This window comes from Esox lucius, chromosome 14, assembly GCF_011004845.1.
Source record: "Esox lucius isolate fEsoLuc1 chromosome 14, fEsoLuc1.pri, whole genome shotgun sequence".
Taxonomy (NCBI): domain Eukaryota; kingdom Metazoa; phylum Chordata; class Actinopteri; order Esociformes; family Esocidae; genus Esox; species Esox lucius.
In genome coordinates, this window is record NC_047582.1 from 17892884 (window position 1) to 17915785 (window position 22902).

The 22902-nt window shown below is 40.2% G+C and overlaps 1 protein-coding gene across 4 annotated transcripts in view; it reads right to left on the bottom strand.

Annotated features, from left to right (window-relative positions):
* znf618 (zinc finger protein 618) overlaps positions 1–22902 on the bottom strand; it is a 49679-nt gene that overhangs the window by 18834 nt on the left and 7943 nt on the right. For all 4 annotated transcript variants that reach the window (XM_010877772.3, XM_010877773.4, XM_010877774.3 and 1 more), the window contains exons 2-7: positions 5251–5509; positions 4510–4587; positions 3448–3492; positions 886–975; positions 509–592; positions 160–249 (exon numbers count right to left, since the gene is read on the bottom strand). In XM_010877772.3, coding sequence (XP_010876074.2) covers positions 160–249; positions 509–592; positions 886–975; positions 3448–3492; positions 4510–4587; positions 5251–5485 — 622 coding nt within the window. In that variant the 5' untranslated portion in view covers positions 5486–5509. The remainder of the gene's footprint in view (positions 1–159; positions 250–508; positions 593–885; positions 976–3447; positions 3493–4509; positions 4588–5250; positions 5510–22902) is intronic.

Below are 22902 nucleotides of genomic sequence, written 5' to 3' on the forward strand. Positions count from 1 at the left end.
TTGCTATGTACCGGCTGATGTAAAAAGGGCTTTATAAATACATCTGATTGATTGATTGACTGACTTTACTGAAGTGATAATAGCGCAGGTCATGAGGAAGGAACCAGGTAAGCTTTAAGAGACAACTAGTCATTTCTGCTGACATGTGAGATGACTTACTCATTGGTTGGTGAAGAGCCACATGCTCCTGGTATGGGTTGAAGTACTTGTACTGCTTCCCACAGAACTCACAAACATAGCTGCCCGTTTCTGTGGGGAGCAATGACGAGAAGTTACCAAAATGATAACAACCCCTCCGGCAATGACACCCACAAGTAGCATCCTTGGTATTTTACAGACATTGTTTCCAGAATATTCTGTTGTGAACACCCAGACTGAATATCTGCAAATGTAACCACATGGACCACTACACATATAACACACAACGCTAAAAATCGGATTTCAGATACAAAATGGTAAACCCCTTATCTGCCAAGCAACAGTATACAAACATGCGGTGCAGCATTACTTGGTCCAATTTTCTGGAAAGGTTCCACTTGCTCCTCCTCCTTGAGGTCTTCCACAGGTCCTAGAACAACCTGCTCATATGGGTCTGGTAAGGAAAAGTATTGGAGACGGAAAAGATAGAGAGAGAGAGCGATAGATAGAGAGAGAGAGATATAGATAGATAGAGAGCGAACGAGCGAGCGTAACCATGTTAATTCACACAGGTTCCTGTATTTAGAGCAGCATTAGCCATGATAGTGGAACTGAAGTTTCAATCAAACAGTTCTGCCTTTAGGGCTACAATGACATTTCATTTCATTTGAATCCAAATAGACAAAGAATAGAAAGGCCTAGTAGGAATTAAAGCTATAAATGAGAGAAGAGAAGGAATTTAGTTACCGTCCACAGCGTGGAGGTCACGGTGCTCCTGGAAGCAGCTGTAGTACTTGTACTTCTTTCCACAGATGTCACAGGAGTAGCGGAAGCTATCTGCATTCGGACACACAGAAACCGCACTGTCTGGTCTGTGGCACACACGAGCATTCAATGGCATCACATCCTGCTGGTTACTGCCCAGCTAAGAACATCGATTTTCACTTGGATTCATGCATTTAATTTTTATTTGGTTGCATCAGTGTGACCTCCAAAATTAAATTAAACATTTAAGAATCAAATAGTAATGTGGATCATTACTTTTCTGATATCAAACTCTCTACGTGTCTGTTTCCAGAGATGCGCTTGATGCTGGGTGTGAGACATTATCTCCCCCTCACTCACCCCTACTCATGACGAGCAAGTAACTGTGGTAATAACATCCAACAATCCCACAAAACATGTCCCAGGTAGCTAGTGTCCCACGCAGTGAGTTTGTACATTTTCCAAATGAAGCAAACCATTCAATAAGAAAAATGCATCCCCGTCCAATACCTCAGCAGACCAAAGAGCATGAAAACCAGAACACATCTGGCATTTGAGGTACAATGATGATGAAAGGAATGATCTGTGCTAAAAATATTAGCAAGCCAAGCACAACACAAAACTCAACAAAGCATATAATATCACCAAAAAGATGCCATTTGTAAAATTCAAAACGTAGATTGTGCTACAAAATAAATGACCTCAAATTCAAACAAATATGTGCTAATGACACATCAGGCAGCCTGTTTATTGGCGTCATAGCGGACATTATAAATTGTGTGGTTTCCGGTAGTGGAATCCTGAATATTTTGCGGTTAGGTCTTGCCAAAGAGAGACTTAAGATCAAAGGCTACCAGCATAATCATAAATGTGAAGGACATCAGTCTAAATGTACCATCTAATTAAATGACAGACTTCATGTTTACGTAGAAATAAAACAACTGTCCAAATGAATACAGCTCTGGAAAAAAGTAAGAGACCACTGCAAAATTATCAGTTTCTCTGGTTTTACTATTCATTGGTATGAGTTTGAGTAAAAAAAAAAAGAAATGTTTTACATTACACCCAAATTCAAAATAAAAACTAGTCAAAAGATGCATTGTTTTGACTAGTTTTTATGAATATGAATTTACAAATTCATATTCATTTTTCAACAACAAAATACTAATGTTTTAACTTAGGAAGAGTTCAGAAATCAATATATGGTGCAATAAACCTGATTTTTAATCACAACTTTCATGTGTCTTGGCATGCTCTCCACCAGTCTGTCACATTGCTGTTGGGTGACTTTATGACCATCCATCTTCCTCTTGAACAAATTCCAGAGGTTTTCAATGGGGTTCAGGTCTGGAGATTGGGCTGGCCATGACAGGATCTTGATCTAGTGGTCATCCATCCACACCTTGATTGACCTGGCTGTGTGGCACGGAGCATTTTCCTGCTGGAAAAACCAATTCTCAGAGTTGAGGAACATTGTCAGAGGAGAATGAAGCAGGTGTTCTTCCAGGATAACCTTGGACTTTGCTTGATACATGCATCCTTCACAAAGACAAATCTGCCCGATTCCAGCCTTGCTGAAGCAGATCATCACCGATCCTCCACCAAATTTCACAGTGGGTGCGAGACACTGTGACTTGTAGGCATCTCCAGGTTTCTGTAAAGCTGAAAATTTGACTTGTCAGAGAAGATGACCTTACTCTATTCCTCTATGGTCCAATCTTAATGTCTTTTGCAAACTTCAACCTTGCTTTTCTTTGCTTCTCATTGATGAAGGGCTTTTTTCCTGCATTGCACAACTTCAGCCCTGCCCCTAAGAGCCTTTTTCAAACCGTCCTCGCTGTGCACCCCAGCTGCTGTTTGTCATTCTTTTTGTAGGTCACCTGATGTCATCCTATGGTTGTTGAGCGACATTCGAATGAGTTGAAGGTCATCTGGGTCAGTGGACAGTCCTTTGTTGTCCCCATTGTCTGTTGCTTGACCTTGTTCTTAAGAACCGCCGTCTTTGACATTTTCAGGATAGGAGCAACCTGATGCTCACTGTATCCCTCTGCCAATAAAGCCAGAATTTAACACTTCTTTTCCTCACTCAAAGCTTTTCTATTCAACTCTTTTTTCATGCTGACTAGTTATTTTTTCATTCAAATGACCTTTGAGGTACTTGCACTGTTTTTGCAATCCAGCTAGTCATGTTGCAAGAGGAAAGTGATGACCACAGCAGTGGTTTTTATACTTTTCCTAGTTACATTATATTTGGTTCAGGTAATCACCTAATCAGTACCTCATTAAATAAAATGAGGTGTGCCTGTGTTGGAATTTAACAGACACTGGAATGGAATGGCTGCCATACAGAGATACTGATTTAAGAAACATTTGGAGTGGTCTATACATTTTTTCCAGAGCTGTATTTGTTCTTCTAGGTAATGTATAAGCATTTTTTTGGGGTACAATCCAATAATTTGCTGGTGCCACCAGTGGAAACAATTCTGTGGCACTAGTGCCACCAACTGAAAATGTTAGTCTAGAGCCCTGGAATGAGATACTCACTGTTGGGAGTCGGTGGTGCCCCCTCTCCTGGCATGCTATCGGACTCTGTATGGGGGAAGGAGACACGTTAATAAGAGATATGCTGACAGACTGACTCACTCAGATCTCTCATTTACAGCATTTGGCACAGGTCACACAAATGGATGTCAAGAAGTAAAGGGAAAACAAACTACTTTGAAAAGTATTAGTTGATGAATACAGCTGACAAGTTAATGTTCTCAAAATTTGATTCATGTGACCATCGGATAGGGGCTTGCATAATCCTGCTCTATATACTGTACTGTGCATAATTCTTAGCCCCCTTGAGAAAATAGTTTAAGCCATGTATCTGGGGAGAAAGCATTTATTTACTGAACAAAAATATAAATCCAATGAAAAGTGAAACGTTTGTGTTGTCCAATGGATAACTGATCTTGTGAGATGGATAGAAGAACACAGGTTAGGTTCCCAAAACGCTCCTCAAGGCAACCCAACCAAACACTGAGACACAAAATGCTGCCGGAATTCGATGAACAGCACCCTACTGGTAATTTCCCTGAAAGAAGTCTTAAAAGAAATGGCAGCTAAATAACTTATTGCGGATAGGGAACAAGAAAATTACTTTGCAGTACATGAGAGCATAGAAGCATTGAGCGATAACCTGGGGCAGGAGGGCTTATAGAGCAATACAAACCACATTGTTTAAACATTTGGTTCACAAAAATCCAGGTATATCAGAAGAAGAATTGGCAAAAAGTACATTGATGCTGGCCTTCTGTATCTTGCAGCCTTTTGTAAAGCGCCATGGTAAGTGGGACCTAAAGGGTTTGTGGTACACTGCCAAAATACCATGGCTAAGAGATGTTCATAGGCACGACGCATTGCAGAGTGCCTGGACACATGCCACACCCCCTCATGCCTTATTGCTTAATTAAGACCTACTTGGAGCCCCGACCCAAACAGAACTGAAGCTTGGAGTAGAACAGAACTGTAAGAAATTATTTGACAGTGGAATTACATAAAACATTTTCCATGTCAACACACAAAGAAGCCTTACAGTGTTTAAGGGCAGAATTTCCTTACCTCTGTGTGCACGGACGTGTGTTTGAAAACAGTTGTAGTACTTGTATTTCTTCCCACATATCCCGCAAACATAGGAACCTTTGTAAGAGAGGAAAGGCATTACATAGAGAGGGCTGAAAACCCCACAGGAGTTAACTGTCACTGTTCTCTAACAACATCAGACAGCTAATTGCACAAGGTTTTTCAGGACATTGACATTTTCTTATTTAGAAGAGTAAAATAAGTGACTTGCTTTAGTGTTATTTAACAATACATGACAAATGATTTGTAGACAGTATTTAGTAAGAATTGCTATACGATAACCAACTTCTGTCTGGCACTGAAATGTTCCTTAGCATAAACGTTTCTCAAGAAATACTAGATCCTTTCCAGCTGAATCAGTAGGGGAACATGAAGCAAATCTGAATCAGTGTGGGGGGAAGGGTTGAAGCATGCTGATGACCGGTACAACAATATGTTTGTGTAATGAACCCTGGTTTTCAAAGTACAAATGGAGCGGTTGAGATGAGGAAAATGTGCAGGTGCCCAGGTTCGAAAGAAGGTTGATAAAGAGGGAGAAGGTAAACAGACAGGTGCCTAGGGTGATGAAAGGGGCAACTTTGCTAGAGAGTGACTTGCTTTCTTTGTGCATTTGCCTGGTCTTAAGAGGTGCAAACCGTGGCTATCTGGTGCACAGAGGATAGTGCAAAACAAATGTGCTCATTGCCTGTGGACTGGGAGGGACATGTTAGGGGGACATACCCTGTGTCTGGTCATTGCGAGACCTTCCTCCGCCGACAACCACGCAGATCTCGGCAGGAACATCTTTCCCGTTACTGGCCCCCAGCGTGCTAGGCTCTTTCTTTATTGTGACCGGGGCCGTGAGGGGGGCAGAGGTGGTGGTGGTGGTGGTGGTAGGGGTAGGGTGCGGGGCATCTGGAACTCCACCCCCTGTGTCCACCTGCTCAGAATCGGTGGGCACCTCCTGAGCACTCATGACTCCAACTGCTCAGGGCCAGTACTATAAGGAATGAGAGAGAAAGAGATCATGAGAGAGAATAGTGATTGCAAAAAACAGTCAGGAAAATTAGGGGAGCGAAAGAAAGAAACAATTCATAATTAGTTATCCAAATCCCTTTCTTTGAAAATGGTGTAATTCAAATACAACATCAAGGCCCCAGAGCTCCGAAAAACCTCCCTTTAGCCAGCTCTATCATTGACACCCACAGACTATGATTGCCACATGCCTGAACGACTGGCATAACAATGAAAGTACAAAAAGGGACACTTAAATTATACATCTCGTCTCGATGAACCAAATATATTAAGGATCAAAATCTTTACTGTACATTGTGTAATTCGTTGAGAACAAAATGACACAACTGTCAATGGAAACCAAAATCACCAACTGACTGAGAGCTGGATTCAAACCATTGAAATCACAGGCTGTTCCAACTTGCGTGAATTTCATCACGGCAGCTCACAATGTGACGCAATAGTGTGTATGGCCCCCACATGCCTGTATGCACTCCCGATAAAGTCTGGGCATGCCCCTGATGAGACAGCGGATGTTGTCCTGGGGGATCTCCCAGACCTGGATCAGGGCATCAGTGAGCTCCTGGACAGTCTTTGGCAGTACTTGGCAGCGTCGGATGCACATCTTGGCTTGCACCGATACATAACATCCCAGAGGTTCTCAATTGGATTCAGGTCTGGGGAACGTGAGGGCCAGTCAATGCCAGGGCCATCTGCACCAGCGTAAGGTCTGACAATGGGTCTGAGGAATTGATCCCGGTACCTAACAGCAGTCAGGGTATCATCGTCTAGCACATGGAGGTCTGTCCGACCCTCCAAGGATATAGCGCCCCAGACCATCACTAATCCACCACCAAACCAGTCATGCTGGAAGATGTTGCAGCCATCATAACGTTCACCATGGCGTCTCCACTCTTTTCACGTCTGTCACGTGTGCTCAGTGTGAACCTGCTCTCATCTGTGAAGAGAACGGGGCACCAATGGTGGACCAGCTAATTCTGGGTTTCTCTGGCATATGCCAATCGAGCTACATGGTGCTGGGCTGTGAGCACAGAACTCATTAGAGGATGTCAGGCCCTCATGGAGTCTGTTTCTGACAGTTTTGTCAGAAACATGGACACCAGTAGCTTGCTTGAAGTAATTTTGTAGGGCTCTGGCAGCGCGCCTCCTGTTCCTCCTCGCACAAAGGAGCAGATAACAGTGCTGCTGCTGGGTTCATGCCCTTCTACGGCCATGTCCAGCTCTCCTGGTATCTCCTCAATGCTCTTGAGACCGTACTGGGGGACACAGCAAACCTTCTTGTGTGAATGGGTTGCAGGTACCACCTCATGCTACCAGTAGTGACAAGGACAATAGCAAAATGCAAAACTAGCAGATAATCGGTCAGTAAGGATAAGGAGAGTGCAATTGTCTGTGGCCACCACCTGCAAAACCATTCCCAAAAAAACATTTGAGTAGTGTACAGTTCTATGTAAATATATTATTAGAATAACCATTCTCGGAGCCTAATAATATTCTGCCCTAAAAGTTGAGCAACAGGCTTAATGGTTCTATGAATGGATATACAAAAATTCTCAATCATTGATGTCCTTACTAATTCCTTACTATTTTAAAGAGCGATCTCAGATAAATAGAAAAAGCTGTAGAACCAGGTATACTAAAGAGATAAGGAAAGGAAACCAATTCTGAAAACTGAGATGCACCCCAGAAATACCCTGCTCATTGATTGGAGAACGCATTGTAGACACAAGAAAACCTTTCCTAAAAGGTTTGTATCAGAACAATGGTCACTGATAATGCCAGTAACATTAAATTCGAAGCAAACATCCTTTGAAGAAGATACTCATGAGAAGGCCTGCAACCAATCAGTTACCACCACCTCGAATAACACAAGTTATGCTTTGCTCACACATTAGCCATTGCCAAAGCATTCAACACTACTATCTTTCAAAATGTATGCAAGATCTCCCTGAAGGGGACAGTAATCGGCAAACAGCTCCTGACACAAGGTGAACCCCAACCAAAAATAACTTGCTTAATTCTCAAGGTGTTGCATACTGTTCACACTGCATGTCCTTAACCTATCCATGCATGACATGCATGTCCTCATGGACATCCTAACCCCCATTGAGGTTGTCAGAGACAGCATGCACGGATCAGCCATTGTCACAGCCAGCTACATATTTCCATGCATTAGAGGACTGCCTAAATATTTTACCATTTGCTCTACCAGGTACAATGGAAATCTTGTAAAAACCAGAAGCAGCACACTAGATTGTTTTGAATGCACACTCTAAATTGACATGGTGCACTGCAACCAACAAGGCTACCCCTCCAGACATTGATGACGTTGCCTCAAGTTTACCAGCATAAAAATGTAGGATTTCTCAGTATGCATAAACCACCATCAAAGAAAAGTTGATTGGATTAGTTTTGTGAAACAAGGCATGTACCAACACAGAAATGTCAGATTACATAATCACCATAGATGGTCCACCAACTACTGATCCCATGCAATTCTAGAATACACAGTCACACAAATCCCGAACACAAAGGAGATTTGCTGTTGAGTATCTACATTTAACAGCATTATCTACAACTGTGGTGAGACATTTCATTTTTAAGGCATACTTTTCAAACTCAACATTTTTCTACATTTAAAATGTAATTTAGTACATAGTCTTATCCAGAGCAAATGAAAGTACTGAGTGCATACATGTTCATACACATATCTACATCTTAAGATGACACAAAATGTCTGTGACATTTCTTTTACATACACCACCGTTCAAAAGTTTCGGGTCACTTAGAAATGTACTTTTTTCATTAGTGTTTTTACCTCTACAGCAGATAAGCAAGCCCCTTACGGTATATGGCAATAAGAGTCAAGAATAGATGCAATCCCTGGTTTGGTTCTGAAATATCTGATGTTATTCATAAAAGAAATGCGGTGTGGGCAAATGCAAGAAAATCTACTTCTAGCTTGGACAAGCAGAATTAAGACATTGAGAAACCAATGTATAAAACTTAACAAGCAAAAGCAGACTAATATGTAAATATGTTATCTACCTGTAATGGACTGAAAAATTCTGGAAAACCGTAAAATCCCTGAAGAAAAGTCACAGCCACAACAGAGTGTTGGAATCTGCACCTATTACTGATCAAAATGCAATTGCTGACAACTTCTATTGGCATTTTAGTCAGCAGCAAAGGATCTTTTTGAAGAAAACTCTACCTGCCCCAAATGATAGAGGAAGTAATGACAAGAACACAGTAATTAAGCAGGAACTCTCAAGGATTTGGGTTTGAGTAATTGGCAGTCCATATTATTGTGTTCATGTGCACATTCATATTTAGGACATTGTGTGGTTTAGAAAGGCACAGACCTGTCTATACATTTCCATTAACCTACCCAAACAATAATGACAGTGCCCTTGTTTGACACTAAGATTTAAGGGACACCCTTTACTTAAATGGTGCCTAGGTGGTGTGATACAGCTTTAACATCCTTATTATTGATTCAACTGTACTCACTCAATTTCCAAACATGGGTACTTTGATTCCTTGTTTGTTTTTTACATATTTGTTGTTTGTTTTACTTTAATAGCTACCTTAGAATACTCTTTGGTGTTCAATTTCCTTCAGATATACACCCTGACTGACCAATGATCCTACAAAATAGTGCTTTTTATCCAAGTAAAGTGACAGCAACTTCAGTGGTTCACTAGCAAGCCAATTGTGAGGTCATTTTATCCTCATTAAGGCCATTTCTTTCATCTGTGTAAATCAGGAGCTTCCAGTGCACAGGGGTAGATTTTCTTTACTTTTAACAAGAAGTTCCCAATAGAAAACCAATGTCACCTTACAGTAATTGATGAAGTTTCAGTATTTTTAAAAAAAATATATCAAAACAGCAAATTTGTAATTAAGTAATGAGAGATTTGGTGTGTGGTCTAAATACTTTTGTAAGACACTTTATGCTAAATTCGATTTATTTTTTCTTGGTCAATTAGGCTTTTAGATACATCCTGATAAGTCAACAATCCATCCTCCAAAAGGCCATTCTATTGATTTTGGCAAACCAAATCATCATGGCCCTATTTTGTTCTGTTTAAAAAGTAATCACTGGGGTTCCCGAAGGCTGCTGAGAATTGCAGCGATGAGTCAAGGCTATCTTCACAAATTGGACATCACAGATTTGAGGAAATGTCTTCTTTCATGTCTTGCCACAGGGACCAAAATGGGTGAATTCATGGAATATGACTTTTTGGCCGTATTGCCCTGCTCTAGGCAGAAGGTGGCATTCTAATGCCAGATATCGGTGGTAAAATGTATGACCTTTTTCCTTGTAAAGAGGTTAATTGCAGTGTTGTAAATTTTTTGTGGCATTTGGGTTATAGACCTTTGGAGGAGTTTGTGTTACAGACCTTTGGACAAATTTAAAAGTATGAATTCTCTGGCATTCATACTTGAATTCTCTGGAACAAGTAGATAAAAAAATTGTAATGCCAAGACCTGTTCATGGTCCAAAAATTCTGGTAAAGAAAATACCCCTGATCTGGTGGAGAAATAGACACAATGACAGAACATCCATGTTCGCCATATCTGCCATTTACACTGAACAAAATTATAAAAACAACGCTTTAGTTTTTGCCCCCATTTATCATGAGCTGAAGTAAAAGATCTAAGACTTTCTCCATGTACACAAAAGGCATATTTCTCTCAAATATTGTTCACAAATCTGTCTAAATCTGTGTTAGTGAGCACTTCTCCTTTGCCGAGATAATCCATCCACCTCACTGGTGTGGCATATTAAGATGCCGATTAGACAGCATGATTATTGCACAGGTGTGCCTTAGGCTGGTCACAATAAAAGGTCACTCTAAAATGTGCAGTTCCATCACACAGCACAATGCCAAAAATGTCGCAAGTTTTGGGGGAGCGTGCAATTGGCATGCTGACTGCAGGAATGTCCACCAGAGCTGTTGCCCGTGAATTGAATGTTCATTTCTCTACCATAAGCCGTCTCCAAAGGCGTTTCAGAGAATTTGGCAGTACATCCAACCAGCCTCACAACCGCAGACCACGTGTAACCACACCAGCCAAGGACCTCCACATCCAGCATCTTTACCTCCAAGATCGTCTGAGAACAGCCACCCGGACAGCTGCTGCAACAATCGGTTTGTATAACCAAAGAATGTCTGCACAAACTGTCAGAAACCGTCTCAGGGAAACTAATCTGCATGCTCGTCGTCCTCATCTGGGTCTTGACCTGACTGCAGTTTGTTGTCGTAACAGACTTGAGTGGGCAAATGCTCACATTCGATGGCGTCTGGCACTTTGAAGAGGTGTTCTCTTCACGGATGAATCCCGGTTTTCACTGTACAGGGCAAATGGCGGACAGCGTGTATAGTGTTGTGTGGGTGAGTGGTTTGCTGACATCAACATTGTGGATCGAGTGGCAGTGGGGTTATGGTATGGGCAAGTGTGTGTTATGGACAATGAACACAGGTGCATTTTATTGAAGGCATTTTGAATGTACAGAGATACAGTGACGAGATCCTGAGGCCCTACGACCATCATCTCATGTTGCAGCATGATGATGCACGGCCCCATGTTGCAAGGATCTGTACACAATTCCTGGAAACTGAAAACATCCCAGTTCCTGCATGACCAGCATTCACACCGGACATGTCACCCATTGAGCATGTTTGGGATGCTCTGGATCGGCGTATATGATAGCGTGTTCCAGGTCCTGCCAATATCCAGCAACTTCGCACAGCCATTGAAGAGGAGTGGACAAACATTCCACAGGCCACAATCAACAACCTGATCAACTCTATGCGTAGGAGATGTGTTGCACTGCATGAGGCAAATGGTGGTCACACCAGATACTGGTTTTCTGACACCCCCGGACCCTCCCAATAGAGTGAAACTGCACATTTATAGTGACCTTTTATTGTGGCCAGCCTAAGGCACACCTGTGCAATAATCATGCTGTCTAATTAGCATCTTGATATGCCAAACCTGTGAGGTGGATGGATTATCTCGGCAAAGGAGAAGTGCTTACTAACACAGATTTAGACAGATTTGTGAACAATATGAGAGAAATAGGCCTTTTGTGTACATAGAGAAAGTCTTAGATCTTTGAGTTCAGCTCATGTTAAATGCGGGCAAAAACAAAAGTGTTGTGTTTACAATTTTGTTCAGTGTAGATTATACTAGGTCTATACAAGCCTCATAGTGTTAGAATAAATGTAAAATCAATAACCATCCCAAACATTAGTCAACATGATAAAAGCAGGGCTTCAAAGAAATGTAGCTAGCCCTCAATATAAACATTAGAAATTATAATATGCCACAAGAGAGGCAAATTCAACACATCAGGGCAGATTGGAGGCCATAAAAGCTAATTTGAGGAGCAAAGGAAAAGGCTGAGTGTTCATTTCAGGAGTAGCCATGTGGTGGCTGGGCGCCATTTTATGTTGGAAACTATGACAAGAACAAGAGTGAGCAGGATGCTACATGGAGGGGAATATCAACAGAGGAAAAAGCTGAAAGTGAAATTCATCTCATAGCTGAACATGATTGGATTTCATACCATAATGGCAAAAGTGATTAATTCCCCCACAAAATTCCTTTAGCACAAGTGGGCATTCATTCTGTGCAGCTAGATTGGTTTTCATGGCATTGTGAGTTAGCTATCGATAGCAAGCCAATTATTTGTGACTTTTTCAGTTCTGTGCAGAGACTGTCTGCTAATTAATGTAATCAAGCCTGTGAAATTTCACGGCAAACAGCCATGGATCGAAGAAGAATCATCTGAAAATAGATCTGGCAGTCTTGTCTGAAATATTTCCATCTCCTTGAAATGTTTTGGATTTAGACATGCTTTTCACATACTGTATATGGACATCAAACTGTCAGCTGAGATCACAAAAAAACATTACCAGTCAAAAGTTTGAACACACCTACACATTCTAGTTTTTTTTTTATTTACCATTTCCCACACTGTAAAATAATAAAGACATTGAGGCTATGAAATAAAACATATGGAATCATGTACTAACCCTGGACAGATTGATAACCCTGAATGTATGGAATGTATGTGTTAAACAAATCAAAATACATTTATATTTTAGATTCTAATTCAAATAATTTTAATGACAACTTTGCATAGTTCATTATGAAGTCACCTAGAATGCTTTTCCAACTGTATTGAAGGAGTTCCCACACATTTTTAGCACTTGTTGGTTGGTTTTCCATTGCTCAGTGGTCCAACTCATCCCAAACCATCTCAGTTGGGTTGAGGTTGGGTAATTGTGGAAGCCAGGTCATCTGCTGCAGCATACTCACTCTCATTCTTGGTCAAAATGCCCCTTACACAGTCTGGAGGTGTGATTTGGGTAGTTGTCCTGTTGAAAAACAAATTATAGCCCCACTAATCACAAACCAAATGGGATGGTGTACCTCTGCAGAATGCTGTGGTAGCCATGCTGGTTGAGTGTGCCATGATTCTAAACAAATTACAACCACCGTCCCATCAAAGTCCCCCCACACAACACACCTCCATGTTTTACAGTGGGAACCAGACATCCAGATATCATCCGTTCAATCCACTTTGAGTCTCAAAGACACAGCAGTTGAAACCAAAAATCGAAAATTTGGACTCATCAGACCAAGAACAGATTTCCATGGGTCTAATGTCGATTTCTGTGTTTCTTGGCCAAAGCAAGCCTCTTCTTTTTATTGGTATTACTTAGTATAATTTTCTATACAGCAATTCAACCATGAAGGCCTGATTTACGCAGTCTCAACAGCTGATGCTGATACGTGTCTGTTACTTCAAATCTGTGAAGCGTTGATTTAGCCTACAATCTGAGGCGCAGTTAATTTCCGATGTCTGAGGCAATTTCTCAACTTATCCTGTGTAAGAGGTGTCTCAAGGTCTTCCTTTATTTTGGCAGTCCTCGTGAGAGCAAAGTTTGATTTGTTTAACACTTATTTGAGGGTTTACTGCATAATAAAATATGTTTTATTTCATAGCTTTAATGTTTTTACTATTATTCTACAATGTGGAAATAAGAAAAAAAAATGCCCTTGATTGAGTCAGTGTGTCCAAAACTTCGACTGGTACTGTACATACAATGCACATAAATGCATACTAATACAGTGGGGAGAACAAGTATTTGAACAACTACCGATTTTGGAGGTTTTCCTACTTACAAAGCATGTAGAGGTCTGTAATTTTTATCATAGGTACACATCAACTGTGAAAGACAAAATCTAAAACAGAAATCTAGAAAATCACATTGTATGATTTAAAAAAATAAATAATTGCCTTTTATTGCATGACATAAGTATTTGATCACCTACCAATCAGTAAGAATTACAGCTCTCACAGACCTGTTGGGCTTCTTAAAGAAAAACTTCCTCATTACCTGTATTAACTGCACCTGTTTGAACTTGTTACCTGTATAAAAGACCTGTCCACACACTCAATAAAACAGACTCCAACCTCTCCACAATGGCCAAGACCAGAGAGCTGTGGAAGGACATCAGGGATAAAGTTGTAGACCTGCACAAGGCTGGGATGGGCTACAGGACAATAGGCAAGCAGCTTGGTGAGAAGGCAACAACTGTTGGTGCAATTATTAGAAAATGTAAGAAGTTCAAGATGACGGTCAATCTTCCGCCACCTGGGGCTCCATGCAAGATCTCACCTTGTGGGGCATCAATGATCATGAGGAAGGTGAGGGATCAGCCCAGAACTACACAGCAGGACCTGGTCAATGACCTGAAGAGAGCTGGGACCACAGTCTCAAAGAAAACCATTAGTAACACACTATGCCGTCATGGATTAAAATCCTGCAGCGCACGCAAGGTCCCCCTGCTCAAGCCAGCGCATGTCCAGGCCCGTCTGAAGTTTACCAATGACCATCTGGATGATCCAGAGGATCATGGTCTGATGAGAAAAAAAAGCTTTTTGGTCTAAACTCCACTCGACGTGTTTGGAGGAAGAAGGATGAGTACAACCCCAAGAACACCATCACAACCATGAAGCATGGAGGTGGAAACATCATTCTTTGGGGATGCTTTTCTGCAAAGGGGACAGGATGACTGCACCGTATTGAGAGGAGGATGGATGGGGCCATGTATAGCGAGATCTTGGCCAACAACCTCCTTCCCTCAGTAAGAGCATTGAAGATGAGTCGTGGCTGGGTCTTCCAGCATGACATCGACCCAAAACACACAGCCAGGGCAACTAAGGAGTGGCTCTGTAAGAAGCCTCTCAAGGTCCTGGAGTGGCCTAGCCAGTCTCCAGACCTGAACCCAATAGAAAATCTTTGGAGGGAGCTGAAAGTCTGTATTGCCCAGCGACAGCCCCAAAACCTGAAGGATCTGGAGGTCTGTATGGAGGAGTGGGCCAAAATCCCTGCTGCAGTGTGTGCAAACCTGGTCAAAAACTACAGGAAACTTATGACCTCTGTAATTGCAAACAAAGGTTTCAGTACCAAATATTAAGTTCTGCTTTTCTGATGTATCAAATACTTATGTCATGCAATAAAATGCTAATTAATTACTTAAAAATCATACAATGTGATTTTCTTTTTAGATTCCGTCACTCACAGTTGAAGAGTACCTATGATACAAATTACAGATTTCTAAATGCTTTGTAAGTGGGAAAACCTGCAAAATCGGCAGTGTATCAAATACTTTGGACACATGGAGCAAGAATGAATGCAATATTTGATTTAAAAACATTCAAAACACAGAGCCTCAAACTCAATAAACATTATGTTGGAGCTTGAGCAGAGCAATGTAGGCTTTTTACCACCCTTGCCAGTAGTCAAGCTAATTTCACAATCTAACCCGGTTGACACCACAACTAGACCAAATTCTAAATGAATGAAACAACAATCATTTCTTTGCCTAGCAATCACAAATAAAATGTGGTTTCAAGCACACTTATACAAGTCTCAGTCACAAATAAGAACATTAAGACCACTATTTAGAACAAGGGTTGACCCCATTCAGTCTACTAGTCAATTGGTTAGTTGGTAGGCTTTTATTTGAAAGACATGCAAACACTGCCTCGCAAACCTGTCTGATTCCCAATGGGCAGCCAGCCTAGATGGCATAATCAATCACTCCAAAAAATGTGCCTCTCAAATAATTTATGGTTAGATTACGTAAGACCAATGGGGTAACACTAATACAATATGCTATTTTAGTGGATGAACCCTTGAGATTTTAGGGTACAAAAAGTATTCTGACAGATTGACATCATTATGTCTATATTTTTTGTAGTTGGTTGCCTATCTTTTGCAACTAATGACTGCCTGAAGTCTACAACCCACAGACATCACCAGGCACAATGTATCTTCCCTTGTGATGCTCGGCCAGGCCTTTACTGCAGCCATGTCCTGGCTATTTGCCTTCAGAATGTGAAAGACATGCTTACATGGATTCAGAACAGGCAATTGACTGGACTTTTTGTCCCAGAAGAACTGTTTGGTGGCTATGGCAGTATGTTTGGGATGATTGTTCCGCTACATGATAAAGCACCGTCCAATGTGTTAGGTTGCTTTGGTTGTACCTCAGCAGACAAGGGTTTTTTGTACACTTCAGAATTCATCCTGCAGCCATTGCAGTCACAACATCAATGAAGACAAAGGAGACTGTTTGTTGCAACCATCCACCTTCAAGCCATTACACCTTTTTCATCATGTTTCACAGATGAGGTGGCATACTTTAGATAATAGGTAGTTCCTTAATTTCTCCACAGATTCTTATTTCCATCACTCAGGTCTTCATGTCATCTGGCACTAAGCCTACAGGCTCTTTTAGGAACACACTAACCTAGTTGTTGTTTTATTGAAGCTTACTGGTGGTTTGCATCTTGAGGTGTACCCACTAAGGTTTAGCTGGTATACTCCATATACTGTCGCATCTATGCCTACAGTACCTTCCTGTGGAGTGTTCCTGATTAGCTGATATTGGCACATTCATTTTTTAGCCAAGGCACTGATTTATTCAACATGTAACATGCAAATGCAACATACTTCAAATTCAAAGCCTAGAATCAAGACTAGACAAAAACATTTCTCTTTGGCACGCACTAACTATGCAAAAATAATCAGCCAAATAAAAAGAGCTCCAAAGCAAATCTTCTCAATACGTGTTACCCTAAAACAAGATTACAATTTACAAAATATGGTGTAAATTCTAAAGAGTTTACTTGATATGGATGAATATCCTTGAATTAAACGTGAGTTTGCACCTTAACCCCATCATTGTATCATTTTAAATAAAAAGCACTGGAATACAGAGGCTAAAAACCAACATTATTGGCCTCTAACAATACATAAATGATTGATTTCAATATTATCGACTTTGTTAGATCCCAAAAACAAATTAGTTTGCATATCATTAACCCCATCTTGCCCCACAAACCAGCATAGTCCCTCATCTGATCAGTTGGGTTGGTGGGCATTCTGACTTTGAGGCTGTTGCAAATAGTGATGTCTGCAGTACTGCCTGCTTGTTGAGGTGGGGCTGGTGTGTGTGTTGGGTGCACCTGTGTGTGGCCCAGGCAGCCGCAGGAGAGAGGCTGCTGTAACTGTCTTGTTTGAGCAATGTGTGAGGTGTTATTTTATTTCCTTAAATAATATATTTGCCATTTAAAATGTTAACAGTTTATGAATGCTGTTACATGTTCCCATGCCATGGCATTATTTCTGAAAGATTTGTTTAAATTATTATACTTTACAAACTAAGAAAAACATGAGATCCTTGAGAACAAATTTGATATCAATCATGAAAAAGGAATGAAATGAAAGACACTAGAAAAGTATATTTCAAAATGAAAATTGCTAGGATTAAAGCAGTACCAATTCAGTATGAACATTTTTAGACAATAGGGAGTGAATGAGTGCAACGGTATGTTTCCAAACTGGTTTAAAATTAAATTACAACATTTGAATAGATTGCTTTCCTCAAGATTTAGGGCAGCTGTTTAGTCAATGTTCTTGCATAGAAATTAATCATATTGTGCTTAATTTACAGCACCAAGCTAATCAAGGCTGAGACAATGCTAGATATGTCAGAAAGGTCACAAGGAAAGAAGAAAAAAATTACCCTAATTCATTTTTAAACATTCCATCAAAAAGTGCCAATGATACTTGAAATATGGTTATGTGGACAGTATTTGATTGGCTAATGGTGGTCAACTATTATAGGGCAAATCTGACAGCGAAAATGCACAAAATAGTTAATAGAAATATCGGCAACAGTCAACATGAAGAAAATAAATCCAGGGGGAAAAAAGGAAACGAGATAATATACTTGGTTGAATAGCAGGCTCAGATATGAACAAAAGAAAATTAAAATCAATACATCGGTTTCCTATATTCCTGCAATGCAGAGGAAGTATCAGTGGTGAGTAAAATATATTCATACACAGCGATCCCCAAAACCTATTTCAGCCTGAATGCTTTCCCCCTCCCTAATCAGAAGCACATTTTCCTAGCCCCCTCTCCGTAATAAATGTCTCTCACAATGGCTTCCAACTAACGATTTCAAAAAAGCAATATTGCAGAGAAATGGGAGAATCTTTTTTTCCCTCCCCCCCTTCTATTAGCTGGAATGGTCTGGAAACAGAAATGCGTCAACTCGTAAAATTCTACCCGCATGTGCTTCGAAACCCCATAAAACCCTTTCAATCTATATGTTAATTCTGTGAATTAAAATGTAATAACTAGAGATATTGAAAAGCAGCCTTGAATTATACAAAAATAAATCCTGAATGAGCAGCCCTAAAATTAGAAATTCAGGGCAGCATCCGGTCTGCTGCTAAGCCCTTGTACGCTGGCAGATTAAATGTTTGATGAAAATCAAAATTGCAGTGCAGTCTGAAGGAAGGTTGGTAAACCTGCTCCATTTTGATGTATGGATTTATTAAAGCAAGATGAGAGTTTTCCACCCTGTTTAACTGAAATAAGATTATCTTCTTAATTTTTTTTTTTTTTTTTTTTAAATAATCTTTAAAAGGTAAGTTGAGCTGGAGAGCTGTGAACATTTTTTTAAACTGACATGAAAAAACACATTTCCGATGTGCATATAACCACAGTATAGAGACATGCCTTAATTCATCTTTGCTGCAGTAGTTCAGTGTCCTTGTGCATTATTCATGAGAGCAATAAGGTTCATTTTAAGTGGAGAGGGGGAGGGAAATACGCACAGAATGCACATATTCCCCCAAATGCCAAAGCTATTTTATGTAGCCGTCCTAACTGAAATACCATCCTGTTGTACCTAATTTGAGTGATATAATTTTTGGAAATTCATCAGGACAACTATGAAACATGCTTATGAAACATTCATAATTGCATATTGAAGACTGACAAGCGTCAACGTTTCATTTGGCCACAAAAGTTTAAATTATATAACACCAACTGCAATTTCTAAGATCTCAATAAGAACATCTTATCAGTATAGAAACAAACTACTTACTGGGTGTCTCTATTCTAAAAAGATGTATGGCATACGACACTCTCTCCTTTTCTTAAATGAGTACATTTAACCCCCATACAGCATGTTGTTCAAATTTTTTCTTCAGAAAAACAATGTTTAATAAGCAGTTTAAGATGATTAATATCCTGTGAACCAAAGTAATTTTTTTTTTAATCTTCCTACCGTTAAATGCAGGTAACATTTGGATTTCTATATAGTACCTGAAAAAGCCCACTGGGGTTTCCAAAACACTTTATTTTATTTGTTGGGTTTAATTCCATTTTATTAACCATGTTAGTGGTCTGTATTTAAGAAGAGGGCTGTTACGTTGTGGATTTCAAACTTTGAGTACAGCAATAGCATTTGCCCTTGCAAATGTTACATGTTGATAAATATTGTCACTACTGTTAATGAGCACAAAGAGCAAAGGAATTGAGGAAGAATTTGTTGAAATTACTTTGGAACCCAATCTATACCCTTCTAGAGGCTATATAATATGAAGCAGAGTCCCATGCTGGCTGTAGCACAATAACATTGTTTTAAAAAAGACTGTGTTCAAAGACTGCACTCAAAGATATCCACTCCAGCATATTTAACGTACTAATTTACATTTCTTGACTATGGAGCTACTACAAGACTTGGTGGCGCAGTGGTTAGGTGAGTGCATTGACAAGAACCATTAGTTTATCTCTTTTTTTTCAGTTAGCTGTGCATCCATTATAATGTTTTTGATTAAAGCTAACAGTGTCATAGTATGCACAAAATAAAGAAAAGATTTGAACAAAAAATTTTCTTTCAACTGAAAAGGTTTTCTTAACTCTAATCTTGTACCACTACAAGTTGGCGACAACCCAGCATCGCATTAATTATGTAAACATGTAACTATTTTGGAAAACGTGATTACGTTCAGTTGGAACATTTCAGCAGTGATATTACGTTTAATATCAACATATCCCAGTGCAATTGGTACTTAATGACTTGTGATTGCGATCAACTTATGAGCGCCATTTACCTACCATTGGAAACTGGTCGCCAGCAGCAGTTATGAACGTATTAATAGTGAAATAGAGTAGCTGTTTGCTAGGGTGTTGTTGTCGGGGGACGGTGGGCTTGTGTTTCCAAAACTGACTTTCACTCCAATGGTTGCAAGTTCAATTCCAGCGAGGCAAAACATTTTCTGTTAAGGAATTGTGTTGTTCAGATGGCAGTTTTTTTTGTTTTTATAACCTTACCCTTAACTTCATCCTAACATCAGCACTGGGATGCCTAACCTTAACCTAACTCTAACCACATTCCCAACACCAGTAATGTCATGCCTATATTTAACCCAAAGTTAACATTAACCGTAAATGTTATTTGTAACAGGCATTTTAAATTTTGAATCGATTAGGCTAAGAGGCAACATAATAGCAAGTCATTCAGAACCAATAGCACTTGGGAAATGTTGATAGCGAAAGTAATTCCACTTCGACTTCTGTTTATACTGAACATAACCAGGCTTTACAAAATAGTTACATATAAAAGTAATTCCTGAGGGGTATGGTTGGTTAGCACTAATAAGTCCCTGACACTACCAGCGGTGCCCCCATTGAAATAACAAATGTTGAGACTTTTTACACAAACTGATAAATAACGTCCAATAAAAGTTGGTATTTAAAAGCAGTGACACATACTGTCAGGCATCGCAGAACTGTGGAAGACTGCATTATGCAAAAAGATTAAGAATGGCACGTGATCAACAAAGCTTTAGGCTTCATTAATCATGCGATACTCTTGGGCTGGATGCTTTAACTTCTATGTGGCCAAAAGATTTGTGTACGCTTTTCCCCCAATGGCTCTGATCCCACAAGTTCTTCATTGGGGAAAGCATGGACACCATAGGGTCCTACTGGTAGTGCAGACATGGCCAGGCAGATGGCATATATGCAGACAGCCCGGTTGGTTATTGCAGCTAGGTTCAAATCCTAGCTGTGGTATACTGAAAGTCTCCAGGGATACATCAGGTGGTGTTGCAGTGTTGTTCCAACATCAAATGGGTTTGGATACATGATGTCAGACAGGGCCTCCTGGTCTCTCTGTGCTCTAGCCACAACTTATGTAAGCTTGGTAGCCTGCAAGCTGAATCATGTTGTTGGTCGGAGAATGCATTCACCTCCAGCATGTGCCATTGCAAAGTTACAGGTTGAGCAAGCTTGGTCAAAGATGCACTGGAGAGCATGCTGTGATAAGTATCTCCGATTAGCACAGGGATCCTGAGAAAGGAACTGTCCGGAAGTGGGGGTTAATAATCAAACTGGCTTGCCTTGCCTCGTCGCTGTCTAGTGATTTTTTGTGGTGGCTTGGAAACCTGTGAGCTAAGTCTAGGTGGAAGTCTGTACAGAAGGCCCTTCTGAAACATAAGGATTCTGGTCTAGACTTCCAGGATGAACAATCAGCATAAGAATGAGGATGCTTCGGATGTGCTTTGGAAGACTCGCCATTAACTCTCCGGAGTCCGCAGGTTTGGCTTGCATACTGGTCAGCCATAAAAGGCATTTCTTTATCTGACATTTGCGTGGTTGCCACATGGCCTCAACATACACATTTGCTCAAAATACACAGACAGCATTAGGGGAGTACTCAATTTCAAACATCTTTCCCGAATAACCTTTATAGTTAGCATTTCTTTACGTTCGTACGTAAAGTCAAAACTGCTTTTTTTCTACTTTAGCAGATACTTATCCAGAGACGCTTAAAGCAATGATCGCAGGTATTATCCCACTTTTTCATACTGTAACACACATATGATGGTAGTGTCTGCAAAACAATAAAACACTTGCCCGACAGATGACATTCAACTAGGTAATTATAGTCTAATATGCAGTTAACGTTTGAGTTTTTGGTGCAATAGATTTTGATATTGCTGAATCTTTTACGACTTATGACAGTATATAGTGGCCTATCGTTGGTTTTCTCCTGTAACCTATTCGTTCGTGTCCATCTGATTTATCAGTTCTAACTCTGTGTATATGATTAGAGGAACAACTTAAAGGGGTAGACATGGTTTTCAACAAATGGGTTTAGCATCTCACCAACCACATTCTCTGTGATCAGGTACCTAAAAGGTTAAAACAACCCTATTGCTAAGATAATTCTTCTCTCTCTCACAGCAAGCCACTGTGTCTCTTAGGTGGGTAAAATGAAAAGGTCTGCTTGTGAATAAAAACAAAGGCACTCATTCAGGGCTGCAGATACACTTGGATTTACTTTTTCATTTGTCCCTTTTTTTCCCCATCCTTAATTTCATCATATCCAAGTGCATCTACAGCTTGTATTTCAATAATTCAGAGATTTGGGAAAATTAAAGATGTGTCAAGCTTTATTCATACACAACTGCGCCAAGCCATTCTGATTTATTCTACACTGCTCTTTTAGGCAGGAAGTCACAAGGGTCAACGTGCATCAGGGCACACTCACCTGATGACCTCATTTAGCTTTGACCCAATAGATGGTGATGAGATCAGGAAAGCCCCGCTGACGATGTCACCCCACTCCCCCAGCAATGTTGGCCAATTTGCACTAATACTGAGATGCTTTTTATTACTTGGCTGCTCCTCCTGTCATTTATATATTCTTTCATTCTCTTACATTAAAAGCATGGAATTTCCTAATGTAATTCAAAGACAAAGGCAATGACTGATTAGATTGAATTGAGTAAAAAGGTCAGGGTTCAGGTTGAGATTTAACAAGCTACATTTTTACTACAGTTCTGAAGGTCTGCATCGAAATGACCAATGTAAAATGTCTCTTCTAGATCTACTTACAATGAAAAACTATGCAGGGCAGGAAATTGTTTTGTGTCTACAAGATTAATGTAAACAGCAG